The sequence below is a fragment of the Anabrus simplex genome, chromosome 5 (genome assembly GCF_040414725.1).
Source record: "Anabrus simplex isolate iqAnaSimp1 chromosome 5, ASM4041472v1, whole genome shotgun sequence".
In the NCBI taxonomy this organism is placed as follows: domain Eukaryota; kingdom Metazoa; phylum Arthropoda; class Insecta; order Orthoptera; family Tettigoniidae; genus Anabrus; species Anabrus simplex.
In genome coordinates, this window is record NC_090269.1 from 139,073,505 (window position 1) to 139,087,592 (window position 14,088).

General features: G+C 39.8%; 1 protein-coding gene across 3 annotated transcripts in view; it reads right to left on the minus strand.

Annotated features, from left to right (window-relative positions):
• The window catches only part of LOC136874698 (glutamate receptor ionotropic, NMDA 2B), a 314,639-nt gene that overhangs the window by 62,929 nt on the left and 237,622 nt on the right, over positions 1–14,088 (minus strand). For all 3 annotated transcript variants that reach the window (XM_067148348.2, XM_067148349.2, XM_067148346.2), the window contains exon 11: positions 11,158–11,267. In XM_067148348.2, the coding sequence (XP_067004449.1) occupies positions 11,158–11,267 (110 nt within the window). The remainder of the gene's footprint in view (positions 1–11,157; positions 11,268–14,088) is intronic.

Here is a 14,088-nt window from a genome sequence, read left to right on the forward strand (position 1 = left end):
TATCGTTGTAGGTAGATAAAAGTCTAGGTAGCAGATCAATCCAACGATATGAACCTTGCGCTGTAAATTCTCGCCACATCATTGTTTTGAGTGTACGATTAAAGCGTTCTACAACACTCGCCTTGAGATTGCTGAACGTAGAGTAGTGTTGAATGCCAAGTAACTTGAGGTAAGAAGAAAAATCCTTGTTGTAAAACTCTTTACCTTGATCAGTTTGAAGAAGCCTTGGGCAGCGTTTCGATTCTTCAACAATATGTTTAAATGCTTCTTTAACTTGAGCTGCTGTTTTAGAACGCACGGGTTGTGCAAAAGCAAACTTTGAGTACACATCGATAACAGAAAGTAGATACTTATAGCCCTTATTACTAGAAGCATATGGAATCATTTCTACTAAGTCTGCTTGCCAGAGATCATCTTTTCCTCGTGTAATAACGCGTCTGCGACAGTAGGTGCGACGTGCTGGTTTATGTAACTCATGCGCGATGTTTACCTTTACAGGTGAGATCTTCTCTTGACGAGCCATTACAAAATAATACCGGCATAACGTAGTTCTCTTTCTATTTCTAGAATTTCTGATCCGTGACCAGTGTGACCAGCCTCTTGCGATGCTCTTAAAAGTTGTAATCGTTCAACGAGTAAGTTTGGGTCATTCCAGTATCTTACATCGACATACGGCAACAAAGGCTTGTAGATAACGTCTAGACTACGTGCAGTCGGAAACAGCTTAGAAATAAACTCACGATACTTGTAACTCTTATTTTTCACGATCAGATAAGGTTACATGTGGGATCCGCCACAGTATACGATGCAGTGTTATTTTCGATTCTACAGGTGTTTCTACTGCTTTAAGAGAATTGTAATCACTTCGATCACGGATTAGAATAAGCTCTTGTTTTACGTTGATTATAATACGTGTAAAGTCTTCTGCGAATCCAAAAATATGTTTCAGTGATAACATACCCGTAAAAGTTCCATCCTCATTAATCATCCAGTTGTTAGTAGCTTTTGGACACCATCCAGCCATCCGCAAAAGATTACTTTCTTCATCACAGAAAGAAGGGTAGAGTTTCATTGCGCTTGTAATACCAACATTCTTCGTTCGATCTATTTCAACATTATTTACTTCATATCGCGCTTCAGAAAAGAGAAAAGCTAGAGCATGGTTGTTTAGTTGTGAAGTGCTTGGTCCACTTCCATCAGACTTTTCTAATCGTCCTTCAATATAGAGGTAGCTTTCGTGTGGTAAGGTGTAAACATCTTGTTGATTAATAATAAAATGAATTTCATCATTGTTATTTAATCCAAACGTAAAAGGTTGATAGGAATGAAGCTCACTTCGTACTACACCTTCATGACTTTCTACTGTATTCGTAATGTCTAGCATTTCTTCCATTCTGTTGTAGTAGTGTATATCCTAAATCTTGGAGTATCTGCTTATGGGTATCTGTTAACTCGATGAGTCTCTGCACACATGTAGTATGTCTTCGGAATGTACACCGTGTTTTATAGATGGTTTTCATACTGGTTTAAGATGTAGTTTGTAAGCTACGTACGCGTGCTGATCTAAATGAATAAGCTGATTATGTTTATTTACAAGTCTAAGAGTAATGTTGCTAATGTGTTTTACAGACACAGGATGATAAAGAACTACTGCTGGTTTCTCACAAATAGTATATCCACGTTCCTCTGTAACAATAAAGTCATGCAGGACGTGCGAAGGTTGTAGATTACTATTCAAGTCTGTAATAATATTACAAGTAATGTTCACATTATAATCATCGAAGAGTTTTATAGGTTGATCAGACTCGTAACGTACGTTCGGTAGGAGCTCCCTCGATGAAAATCCAAGCAGTGATCCAATCGAATCAGGTTGTGATTTGAAGTCAATCTTAAATGATGATTCAATAACACATTTATGCGTAATGTTGCTTATAGTGATTGAGAACTTGTAATTATGATTACTAAAACTATCTTCCCCAAACTGATCAATTAACGTACTTTCAATATAGTCGTGAATATCATCTACTGTATAACTACCTGAGGGTAGTGTTAGCACATACTCATCGTAATAGAACTTGTTTAAACCATCACGCACATTATAGATTTTATTGTAGCTTTCAAACGATACTAGTCCAAGACTATGCGGCTGATAACCAAGTTCGATTGGTGGATTAAAATAGATGGTTGTTTCAGGTCCTTCTCCACGTACAGCAAACGTTCTTTCACTGTTCGTCATCACGTAGATACTAATACACTTTCTCTACTGTCTGGGTTTGATATAAGAACATAAGACATAATCGTCCGCACATGCGTGTATTAAAGTTTTGCACACGGTTTTTATTGTAAACAATGTCTGCACTGCTTCCGAAATAACGTATGAGCTCAAAAGGAGGAGGTAAATCTCCATAGCTATCAAAATACCATACTTTAGATTTACGTTTTACATAAGCAACGTAATGAGTTCCAGGTCCACGACTGTCGTCCAAGTTAATTACGGCACTTTCACGTTCACGTGGACGTGCTGGTAGTTGATCGCGCATATACACTCCTCGAAAATAATGAATTCCTAGTTGTTTAGCAAACGTAAAAACTTCATCATGCGTTAGAGCTCGATATGGCAGTGCATTCAGTAGACGTTTTTTGGAGAAATGTAGATACCAAGCCCTTTCTTGTATGGCGCTAGCTTCATGTTCACACCTTTGCCTCGTAACGCAATTGCCTCCATCGTCTTGTTATGACGTTCACTCTCTTTCAACTGTTGTTTCGCTTCTTCTACAGCTTTGACAGTTCTCGCTACAGCACTAGCACCACCTAGCAATGACCCTAAAGCTGCTAAGCCAGCAAACAGCGCAGGAAGAAATCCTCCTCGTTTTGGTACAGGAATAATTCGCGCACGTTTACTAAATATTGCTCTGCACTTTGGAGAAATTCTCGCTCTTGCTGCGCGTAACGCCTTAGTAATAGCTACACGAGGATTGTATTCCCCTCGAATAGCTTTTTGCGCAGCCTTTATAACATCTTTCCATCCAACAGTTTTTACTTTCTTCTTCTTCTTCTTCATGTCGTTTGGATATCGTTGTTTCACCATGCTGGACACGACTTTACTAGTCAAGAGCAAATCATAAACTAACCGTTGCCTCTTGTTTCGTTTAATATATATATATTACTATTACGTACTTTATGATTCAGTTATCATGAAGATTATAAAGCAGCAAGACACGCTACCTGTTACCGACATTGTACCACATCTCTTACCTAGTTCTAGTACAACTACAAGAAAACGTCATGGAACGTTGTTTCCTTTTACTGTTCGATGTATTATATCAGGTCCGTCGGGATGCGGTAAAACAAATCTTTTACTCACACTTATTACTTCTGTAAATGGTGTACGCTTCGAGAATATTTACGTTTTCGCAAAGTCACTCTATCAGACGCTATATACTATTCTACAAACTGTAATGCACGATCTAGTTAAAGATGGAATAAGATATTTTAAATTTAATTCACATGAGCAAGTACCATCACCAGACGATGTGCTTCCTAATTCTCTAATGATCTTTGATGATGTCGCAACAGAACAGCAAAACGTTATTCGTGCATTTTTTAGTATGGGTCGACATAAATATGTTGATTGCATCTATTTGTGCCAAACCTATTCTCGTGTGCCCAAGCAGTTGATACGCGACAACGCAAATGTTATTGTGCTTTTTCGGCAAGATGAGCGCAACATGCGACATGTGTATAACGATCATGTTAACACTGATATGACATTCGATGACTTTAAACGTATGTGTGCTAAATGTTGGTCATTACACCGTTACAGCTTTTTAGTTATTGATAAAGAAAGTGATGTACAGCATGGACGATATCGCATGGGTTTCGATCATTTTATATGCATTAACACAGAATTACAGTAAGTACTTGATTAAAAACCACCATCATGTTAACATCTAGCAAGGAGATCACAAAACATATCATCCAAGCTCGAAACAATATTCGACGGAAATTTAAAGAGCTTAAACGTATTCAAGCAGACACGGATTTATTTTTAAAAACACAACTAAGTACACCACTCAAAGAAATTTTTAATTCTACTTCATTACCGCAGTCTACTTCAAGTTTTGCTTCTATGCAAACATCATATCATAAAGAGAAGCATGAAGAAGATACGGAAGAGAAGAAGCAGGATGTAGATCAAGAAGAGGAAGATAAGGAAGAAGAAGAAGAAGAACTTAATGATGCATCACCATCTAAGCGTGTTGAGTTTTTAACTACAGATGTTATTGCAGAAACACCTACTACATCGACGCAAAATCTACCATCTTTGTCTGAGGTTATGATTACACCAGAGTATCGCAATCAGTTTAGAACTTTTATTCAAGATACCTACGGATCTCTCTTTGCACCTTATATAGAAAAACTTTTTACAGGACAAACTGACACTACCTATGGTATTCGCTACGAAGATGACTGTTTCCGGATAGGAAATTCAAATGTTAAGATTAATAGCAACAAACTCATTGTAAAAGGTGTTACCTATAAACCTACGAAAGGACTCTTAGAACTTCTTTTCTCACGAATACCTGACAAGGATATAATTTTACAAGATGATCTTAAAAAGTATAAAGCAATACTTTTTGCTACTGATGCAACACGACGTAATTACAAGAGAACAGAAGCTGTAAATGCGAATAAGAGTTACAAGTATCGTGAGTTTATTTCTAAGCTGTTTCCGACTGCACGTAGTCTAGACGTTATCTACAAGCCTTTGTTGCCGTATGTCGATGTAAGATACTGGAATGACCCAAACTTACTCGTTGAACGATTACAACTTTTAAGAGCATCGCAAGAGGCTGGTCACACTGGTCACGGATCAGAAATTCTAGAAATAGAAAGAGAACTACGTTATGCCGGTATTATTTTGTAATGGCTCGTCAAGAGAAGATCTCACCTGTAAAGGTAAACATCGCGCATGAGTTACATAAACCAGCACGTCGCACCTACTGTCGCAGACGCGTTATTACACGAGGAAAAGATGATCTCTGGCAAGCAGACTTAGTAGAAATGATTCCATATGCTTCTAGTAATAAGGGCTATAAGTATCTACTTTCTGTTATCGATGTGTACTCAAAGTTTGCTTTTGCACAACCCGTGCGTTCTAAAACAGCAGCTCAAGTTAAAGAAGCATTTAAACATATTGTTGAAGAATCGAAACGCTGCCCAAGGCTTCTTCAAACTGATCAAGGTAAAGAGTTTTACAACAAGGATTTTTCTTCTTACCTCAAGTTACTTGGCATTCAACACTACTCTACGTTCAGCAATCTCAAGGCGAGTGTTGTAGAACGCTTTAATCGTACACTCAAAACAATGATGTGGCGAGAATTTACAGCGCAAGGTTCATATCGTTGGATTGATCTGCTACCTAGACTTTTATCTACCTGCAACGATACACCTCATCGCACTATCGGAACAAAGTCACGTCTTGTTACAAAGAATACACCTCGTCTAGATGCTATTCATCTTGTAATCAAAACAGCTGATCCACGTCGCCATCGCTTTAAAGAAGGTGATTTCGGTCGCATCAGCAAACACAAGTCTATCTTTGCGAAAGGATACACACCTAACTGGAGCACTGAAATTTTTCAAATCAGAAGTGTTAAGCTTACTAATCCAGTTACGTATTTACTCCGCGATCTCAGAGGACAGCCTATTGAAGGAGGATTCTACATCGAAGAACTGCAGAAAACAAAATATCCTGATCACTATTTAGTTGAACGTGTTATTCGACGTCGTGGTAATAAACTGTATGTTAAATGGCTTGGTTTTAATAACAGCTTTAATTCATGGATTAATAAAGAGGATGTACTTTAAATCTTATGTGTGTGTTTTCTTTTAATCCTCTACGTTTCCTTTCTTCTAAGTCACTAGGACATGCTGTAGGATTAAACAACACCTGTAATATGTTTTGACAATTCATATTTATTTTAGACTGTATACATTCATTTTTATCCTTTGTTTATGTTACGGTCTTTGACACTCAGTTTTCGTTTTATTGCACCAACAACGACAAGTGCTGCTATATTCTTCTGAGCAGCTAAAGCACTAGGTAATAACACATACACACACAGCATAACTTTACGAAGCAGATTTTAACAGCTACACTCTATGCAGGCAGCATGTAACTACGTATCAGGCGAATGTGTTCTAGGGCTGCAGGGGAGATGAAGCACGAAGAAAAGAAGATCAATCACTCTATTGATGAGTCCACGCCCAACATGCTTCCTCATCTTTCTCCCAGCACGTTTCTTCACCTTTTCCTTGTTTACTCTCTCCACAGCCATGATAAGTGTTTATAAGCGAAGATAACTCGTTAGTTTTAGGTCCGTGATACAGTTTAATTAGTTGACATGTACGGCACTGTCTCACAGAAGGTCTTCTAGCTAAACTCACGTGTTCATGATGTAAACTACACGTTTGAAGCTCTGACAAAACAGGATCTTGAGTCCACTCACGAGGCACCTTTTCCCAAATCTTCTTTACAGCATTCGCAGCTACATTAACCAAAAATGCCTTTGGTAATGCATTTAACTCTTCTTCAGTAAAAGTGTTTAGTTTCTTTTTGCATGCATAAAACTTTACGATCGCCTTTTCAACTGCGTTACACTTAGTATCTGTTAGAAATGACATGATGTCTTTACTCTACAAATGTTTCTTTTACACTAAGGTTATTTCGACACTGCACTTTACATATGTTGTTCACTTCCCGGCATGCACTGCGACACAACCAATCAAAGAGCATACCTACATGTTGTAAAGACTGTTTACTTGTTTCTCTGCTATGCTCTTTCGGAAGAGTTTTAAATGATGGGCACCCCAATTCATGCATGTCGATAACTTCACACGATGATGGTAGAAAATCACGCAACCATTCTTTCTTTTCACAACCCTTTAAAAGAACAAGATCTGCTCTTGACAAATGTGCATTCATCATTAAAGGTAGAAAACGATAAGGTATTCCTTTTTCTTCCCACTTCAAACCTAAATTGTTTTCAATCCACTGAGTCTGCTTTTTATCTTCATCTGTTTGCAAACAGTAAGGGAACGGTGGACTAAATACTAAACTAACAAGTTTTGGAGCCCACAACACACTGCAATCTAACACAGCCACCTCTTTAAACACAAATTTGTTTCCATTTACTTTAAAGCCTTGCACATCAACTATTAATGTTTTCGTCATGTTTGCACTCTACACTCTATCACTGTTTCTCGAAGACTAAACCTTTTAGTCAACGAACGGGTTTAAACATGCACAATGACGTCATCACAACAGCACGTGCTTACTCTAGCTTACCCGATGCGTGATTAAACTTGTTCGAATTAACCGCCATCACATAGAGTGCAGCAGCGAGGTAAGCGATGTAAGATGGCGGTAGCTAAAGATGGCAGCACGGTGCTCTGTTGATTAAAGATGGCTGCTTGTCAAAAAGACTTTTTCAAATTATCCGCCACCACATAGAGTGCAGCACTGAGGTTTGCGATGCAAGATGGCAGGTGACAGCTCGTCAAAGGTAAGTAGCTAAAGAGGGCAGCACTAAGGTTAGCAATGCAAGATGGTGGATGACAGCTGTGACGTAAAATATTACTCGCAAGATAGCACCACGATGCTCTTTTCATTAAAGATGGCAGCTTGTTAAATAGAATTTTTCAAATTAACCGCCTCAAAGGTAAGTAGCTAAAGAGGGCAGCACTGTTCTCTCTGGATTAAAGATGGCTGCTTTTCGAAAAGAATTTTTCAAATTAACCGCCTCAAAGGTAAGTAGCTAAAGAGGGGCAGCACTGTTCCCTCTGGATTAAAGATGGCTGCTTGTCGAAAAGAATTTTTTCAAATTATCCGCCACCACAAAGAGGGCAGCACGGTGCTCTCTTGATTAAAGATGGTGGATGACAGCTGAAGAGCGAGTAGAATTTGTTTCCAAACAAGAGCACGTGGAATTTACCACCACCACATAGAGTGCAGCACTGTTCTCTCTAGATTAAAGATGGTGGATGACAGAAAAGCGCATAGGCTTGTAAAGCACGTAGAATTTGCCGCCACCACATAGAGTGCAGCACTGTTCTCTCTGGATTAAAGATGGCGGATGACAGCTGTCAGAAAAGCACATGGGTTTGTAAAGCACGTGGAATTTGCCGCCACCACATAGAGTGCAGCACTGTTCTCTCTGGATTAAAGATGGCGGATGACAGCTGACGAAATTGCCCCGCATGAGGGTAGCACGGTGCTCTATTGATTAAAGATGGCCGATGACAGCTGTCGAAAAAGCACGTGGCTTTGTTTCCCAACAAGAGCACATAGAATTTTTCAAATTGCCGCCACCACATTTCAAAGGTATTTAGCTAAAGAGTGCAGCACTGTGCTCTGTTGATTAAAGATGGCAGATGACAGCTGTCAAAAAAAAGCACATGAGTTTGTTTCCAAACAAGAGCACGTGGAATTTTTCAATTTGCCGCCACCACATAGAGGGCAGCACGGCGCTCTCTTGATTAAAGATGGCTGCTGTCACGTGGAATTGCCTGCCACCACAGGTATCTAGCTAAAGAGGGCAGCACGGTGCACAAAGATGGCTGCTGTCAAAAAAGCATTTTTCAAATTATCCGCCACCACATTTCAAAGGTAAGTAGCTAAAGAGGGCAGCACTGTGCTCTCTGGATTAAAGATGGCGGATGACAGCTGTCAAAAAACACGTAGCTTTGTTTATCTCGCGCTAGTGAGGTTAAGTTGGTAGCACTAAGGTTTAGACCCGTCAAGATGGTAGCACTGCCGATGACAGGTGACGAATTTTGCAGCTACTGCGATATAGAGGGCAGCACAGTGCTTTGTGGTTTAAAGATGGCAGATGACAGCTGTCAAAAAAGCATGTGGCTGTCAAAAAGCACGTGGCTTTGTTTACCTCGCGCTAGTGAGGTTAAGTTGGTACCACTAAGGTTTAGGTCCGTCAAGATGGCAGTACTGAGGTTAGCGATGCGTTGTTGTCTGTCAAAAAGCACGTGGCTTTGTTTACAAATCTGTCAAAAAGCACGTGGTTGTCAAAAAGCACGTGGCTTTGTTTACCTCGCGCTAGTTAGGTTAAGTTGGCACTACTGAGGTTTAGGCCCGTCAAGATGGCAGTACTGAGGTTTGCGATGCGTTGTTGTCGATGACAGCTGTCAAAAAGCACGTGGCTTTGTTTACAAATTCAAATTTCCCGCGGGAGGTGGAGGAGGCATCTGGGAGGCCTCTGGCTGAGGTGGAGGTGGAGGTGGCCACTGGGAGGCCTCTGGCTGAGGTGGAGGTGGAGGTGGCCACTGGGAGCCTGAGGTGGAGGTGGCGGCCGAACTCTCCCATTATACTACTCTCAGAGCGCAGTACACTACAAAGTCTTACATTAAAATACAGAACAAGAACAACACGTTCAAGGTCAACACTTTTACAGCGAATCGTATGTTCTGCTTGCAATCTAAAGTCCATCTTACGAGGCTTCTTAGAAAATAGATTCAACAGATCTGTTGGTGCTACAAATATGTCTCTGAATGTTTATTTAGTTTATTGTTTGTTGTCAGTTTCCTTTTGTAAAATTTCTAGTGGTGGAGGCATTCTAATCCCCAGTAACACCCCGCCCTTGGCTACGCCCCTGATTATCCTAATTTTTGTCGATAGATTTGTTAGTGCGGTGTTTTAAAACACGAGGAAGTGAACATGGAAACAAAACTCACGAGGACGCTGGATCATCCCACGTTCAAAGTCGGTCTCACTAGTGTCTGGTAAGCCGTCCTTACAGCATTCGACTTGCACCCGCGAAGACTTCTATGCATAAAACAGCATTGCACTTCGCTTCCTCTGTTGTGTGTTCCATTTTAATTGGTTAGAAATGGTTATTCCTAGATAATGCATGGCTTTAACTCGCTCAATATGTACATTTCTCTGCCTGCTGCCATTTCTTGATGGATGCAGTACTTTTGCATCCGTCTCTTGGCACAGGTCAGAACAAAGTGTAGGTTCCACCGAAGTCCCAGTCAACATCCATGGTTGTGACAATATGGAAGCTGTTGGGGTATGAGTGGTGCTGAGTGATGACATTCAGAGCACGTCCAGTGTGGTGCTATTTGAGGATCCAACCAACCTCTGGGCTGATGACCTAATAGACAGACATATACTCTATTGGGTTTCAAGACCTAGTAAACCTAATGTATTTACATTTCCAGCATTAATGTTGAGACCGTTGAGGTAACACAACACCGTTATAGTGTCCAAGTCTGACTGTAACTTCAGACAATCATCTGCACATTACTGTGTCATCAACGTACTGGACCATGGTTAAGGTCACACACTTAGGTAAATCAGAGACAAATGCCGTAAATAATAAAGATTCCAAGACTGTGCCTTGACATTGTCTTTAGGTTACTTTAACGGTCCCCGGGCGAGTTGGCCGTGCGGTTAGGGGCGCACGGCTGTGAGCTTGCATCCGGGAGACAGTGGGTTTGAATCCCACTGTAGGCAGATCTGAAGTTGGCTTTCCGTGGTTTCCCATTTTCTCACCAGGCAAATGCTGGTGCTGTACTTTATGAAGGCCACGGTCGCTTCCTTCCCTCAGCTAGGCCTTTCCTAATCCATCGTCACCAAAAGACCTATCTGTATCGGTGCGACGTAAACGAAATAGCAAAAAAAGAAAAACAAAAAAAAAACCACTTTAACGGTCGAAGATTGAACTCCATCACACACGACACGTTGAGTTCGACCCTCGAGAAATGACTGCAACCCTGCCAGTACACTTCCCCTGATACTCATCTGTCTTAATTTTAACAAAAGTCGTTCATGGGGGATTTGGTCAAAAGCTTTTTATTTTTTATTTTTTATTTTTTGCTAGTTACTTTACGTCGCACGGACACAGATAGGCCTTACGGAGACGAAGGTCAAAAGCTTTAGCCCAGTTGAAAGCCCCACGGTCTACCTGGTCAAAGTTAGGTTTAGATAATACATTTTAGAAGTTTGACGTTACCAGTTTGTCTGTGTACTTATATAGCCTACCCCGCTAACCCATGCTATGAGTGTAGTAGCAGTACTGCAGCACGGAATGAGCCACTAAATAAGCCATGAGTTTAGGAGAAGTCTTCTTTACCCACCTTGCTGTCGTATCCGTAAGGGCTGAGCCACTCAAAGAAGAAGATCATGAAAGCCGCCACGTGTATAGCCACGAGTGCCACCAGCATCCACATGGCCGAGTCGAACGGTTCTGGAACACAGGTCAAGGTGACGTGGAAATCACTAGCATGGAATAGACAAGATTCATTTTAGCAGATACCAGCGGCTATAATTGAAATGTCGATATAAAAGTTGTTACTGTTCCTTTTATTGCTTGTACAGCACAATCACTTCAAAACTGACTCCACTTTAATCATACGGTACATTTAACCCAAAAAAGGACATTCGTTACAACTCTTTTTTGACGTGTTCATGCGACAAGAAAAACACATTGTCATCTCTTTTCTTTTTGATCGTCATTCCTTTTAGTTCTTTCATTTTTCCTATCTTTATCTCTGTGTCACAGAGGAGCAACTACAACAGGGTAATTATTGGGGCGCATGATTAACATGAACACAGGCAGGAACAACTAGTAATACAAACATTCACAGTACAGTAGAACCTCGATATCTCGAACCTCCACACTCGAATTTTCAGTATCTCGAAGTAACTTAAATTTCCCTTCTGTCTGTCTTATTCTTCGCGTGTATTTATTTCCCTATTACTCGAAATCCGGTTACACGAATTTCTCGATTTCTCGAAGCAAACATTTCCTCCCTTGAAGCAAAAAAAATACTCTGTAACTCGAATTTTGTGCAACATGAACTATGCAATGTGACATTTGTGCGTTGTAAGGAACAGTTAACGAGTAAAGAAAGGGAACCGAAAAAGTAAAACTTATGGTGATCGGATAATCGGTGAAGCCTCGCTGTTTCTCGGGTGCGAATTAATTACCGGTCACGTACGAAAGCAACCTCCGAAGTCGCGTAAGCTGCGTGGTATTGACGAGAAGTTCCAACGTGAAAGGAGGAAAGGTTAGCAGTAACAAACAGAAGAAACTAACGGATTCTTTCCAAAGATGTTAACGGAGATATGTTTCTTGTTTCACTAATGTATGTACTGTATTCTGTCTTCTAAAAAGTTACTATATTATTATTATTGAATATACAAAGAAGTTTAGAACCTTATTTTACATAGCATACTAGGGTTATAGTTAAAATACATATTCAATTTTACAATGAAAATGAATTCATGTATCTAATCGACGAAAAATGAAGTGGATGAAGTTAATAAAGTATTTGTAACAGCATGGCTTCTTAAACATGATACAGGGGTTTTGATAATGCAATGTTGCAATAATTCAAATGAGAGTTCAAGTTATCCCTTCTTCTTTCAAATGCAGCACATTCAAACAGTAGGTGGTCCACTGTTTGTGAGGATCCGCAAATACACATGTAGCCATCAGGACGATTGATTCCAAATCGATGAAAATAATAACAAAATTTGTCATGACCAATCAAAAATTGTTATAATTTAAAAGCTTGGCACCAACACGTTACTTTTCAGGCCGTTGAAAACCTCAGGAAAGAATATTTCACTGGTGACGTGGCTTCTAGTGGAAGAAGTCCAAATGTTGTTCCATTGATGGATTACGTGCTTCTTTATGAATTTTTTTAGCGTAGCTAAGTGACGTTTTGTCATAAGAAATATCCAAATTAGATGTAGCCGCTGCTTTTGCCAGAAGATCAGCTTTCTCGTTTCCAGATATTCCACAATCCAGTCAAAACAGATGTGCGGACTTTGTTGAGCTGCGGTTCTAATAGCTACAGCTATTGGATTCATATTATATTTATTATTTATTATTTACTATAATAAGGGTTATAATTAAAGTGATGCTGTAAAATAGTTTGTTGGTATATTTTTAAGTACTGTTAAAAATAATGTATTCAGTATAAGCCCATAGATACATATGATTTATTTATGTGCTATAAATGCTCAAAAACGATATTCTATATATCTCTAAATTTCGATAACTCGAAATAAAATTTAGCTCCCGAAGTGATTTGAGATATCGAGATTCCACTGTATTCACAAAGAAGCAGAAGAACAGAACAATAACAGTGATTTTTTTCTCAACCACATTTTTTGAACGAGTCCTACATACCGGTACGGAGTTTTCAATAATATTCACAAGTAAACTGAAAAATAGAACCCTCTTCATTAATACATTATATTAATAAATATCCTATTAACGTGCTGTATATTATGTATTTCATGACACTAAATGTAAAAAGCTGTACCACCAGATGTACCTCCTGAACAGTCTCCATTGGGAAATGTAGTTCTCTGAAGGAATGTCCACTTTCTAATCTCATATTTTGATATAAAACCACCTACAAATTTCTTCAGATTTAACGCCTTAGTAGCCTCCGAAGACTTACAAACCGTTCGTTTTAAGGGGACTTAACATCTAGGATGAGAACTTTTCGGGGGAGGGGAAAAATGGCACTCTGCCCCCTAAGATCATTTTGGGAGGGCGGAAAACGCCTTGCTCCCCAAAGACGGTGCCACTGCAGTAAAACGTAAAATATACAATACAACACAATTGAGGATCTAATTTCACTTGAAATATCGAAATCGAAGTTCGGTGACGGCGTCGAAAGGGATAGCTTTGTCAGGAGGAGAGTTACGAGGTAATTAAATAAACCTAATCATATTAGTTGTTAACATTGATGCTTTCACGGCCCCCACTTGTAGACATGGTATGTCTCAGAGGGACAACTAAGCAGAGCTCACAGGAAAAAGAAGTGAAGGGAACTGCCTATCTGCCATACATTCACAGCATCACAGACCGAACTGCCAACGTCCTCCGCAAGCACAATGTTTGGTACCGTCACTAAAACTGCTCACAGTTTAGGTAAAAACAAGTACAAATTGTCCCCGCTATTACACCCTGGAGTGTACAAAATTCCCTGTACGTATTGCAAGGTATACATTGGAAAAACATGCCGGTCGATTGGGACTCGCATCAA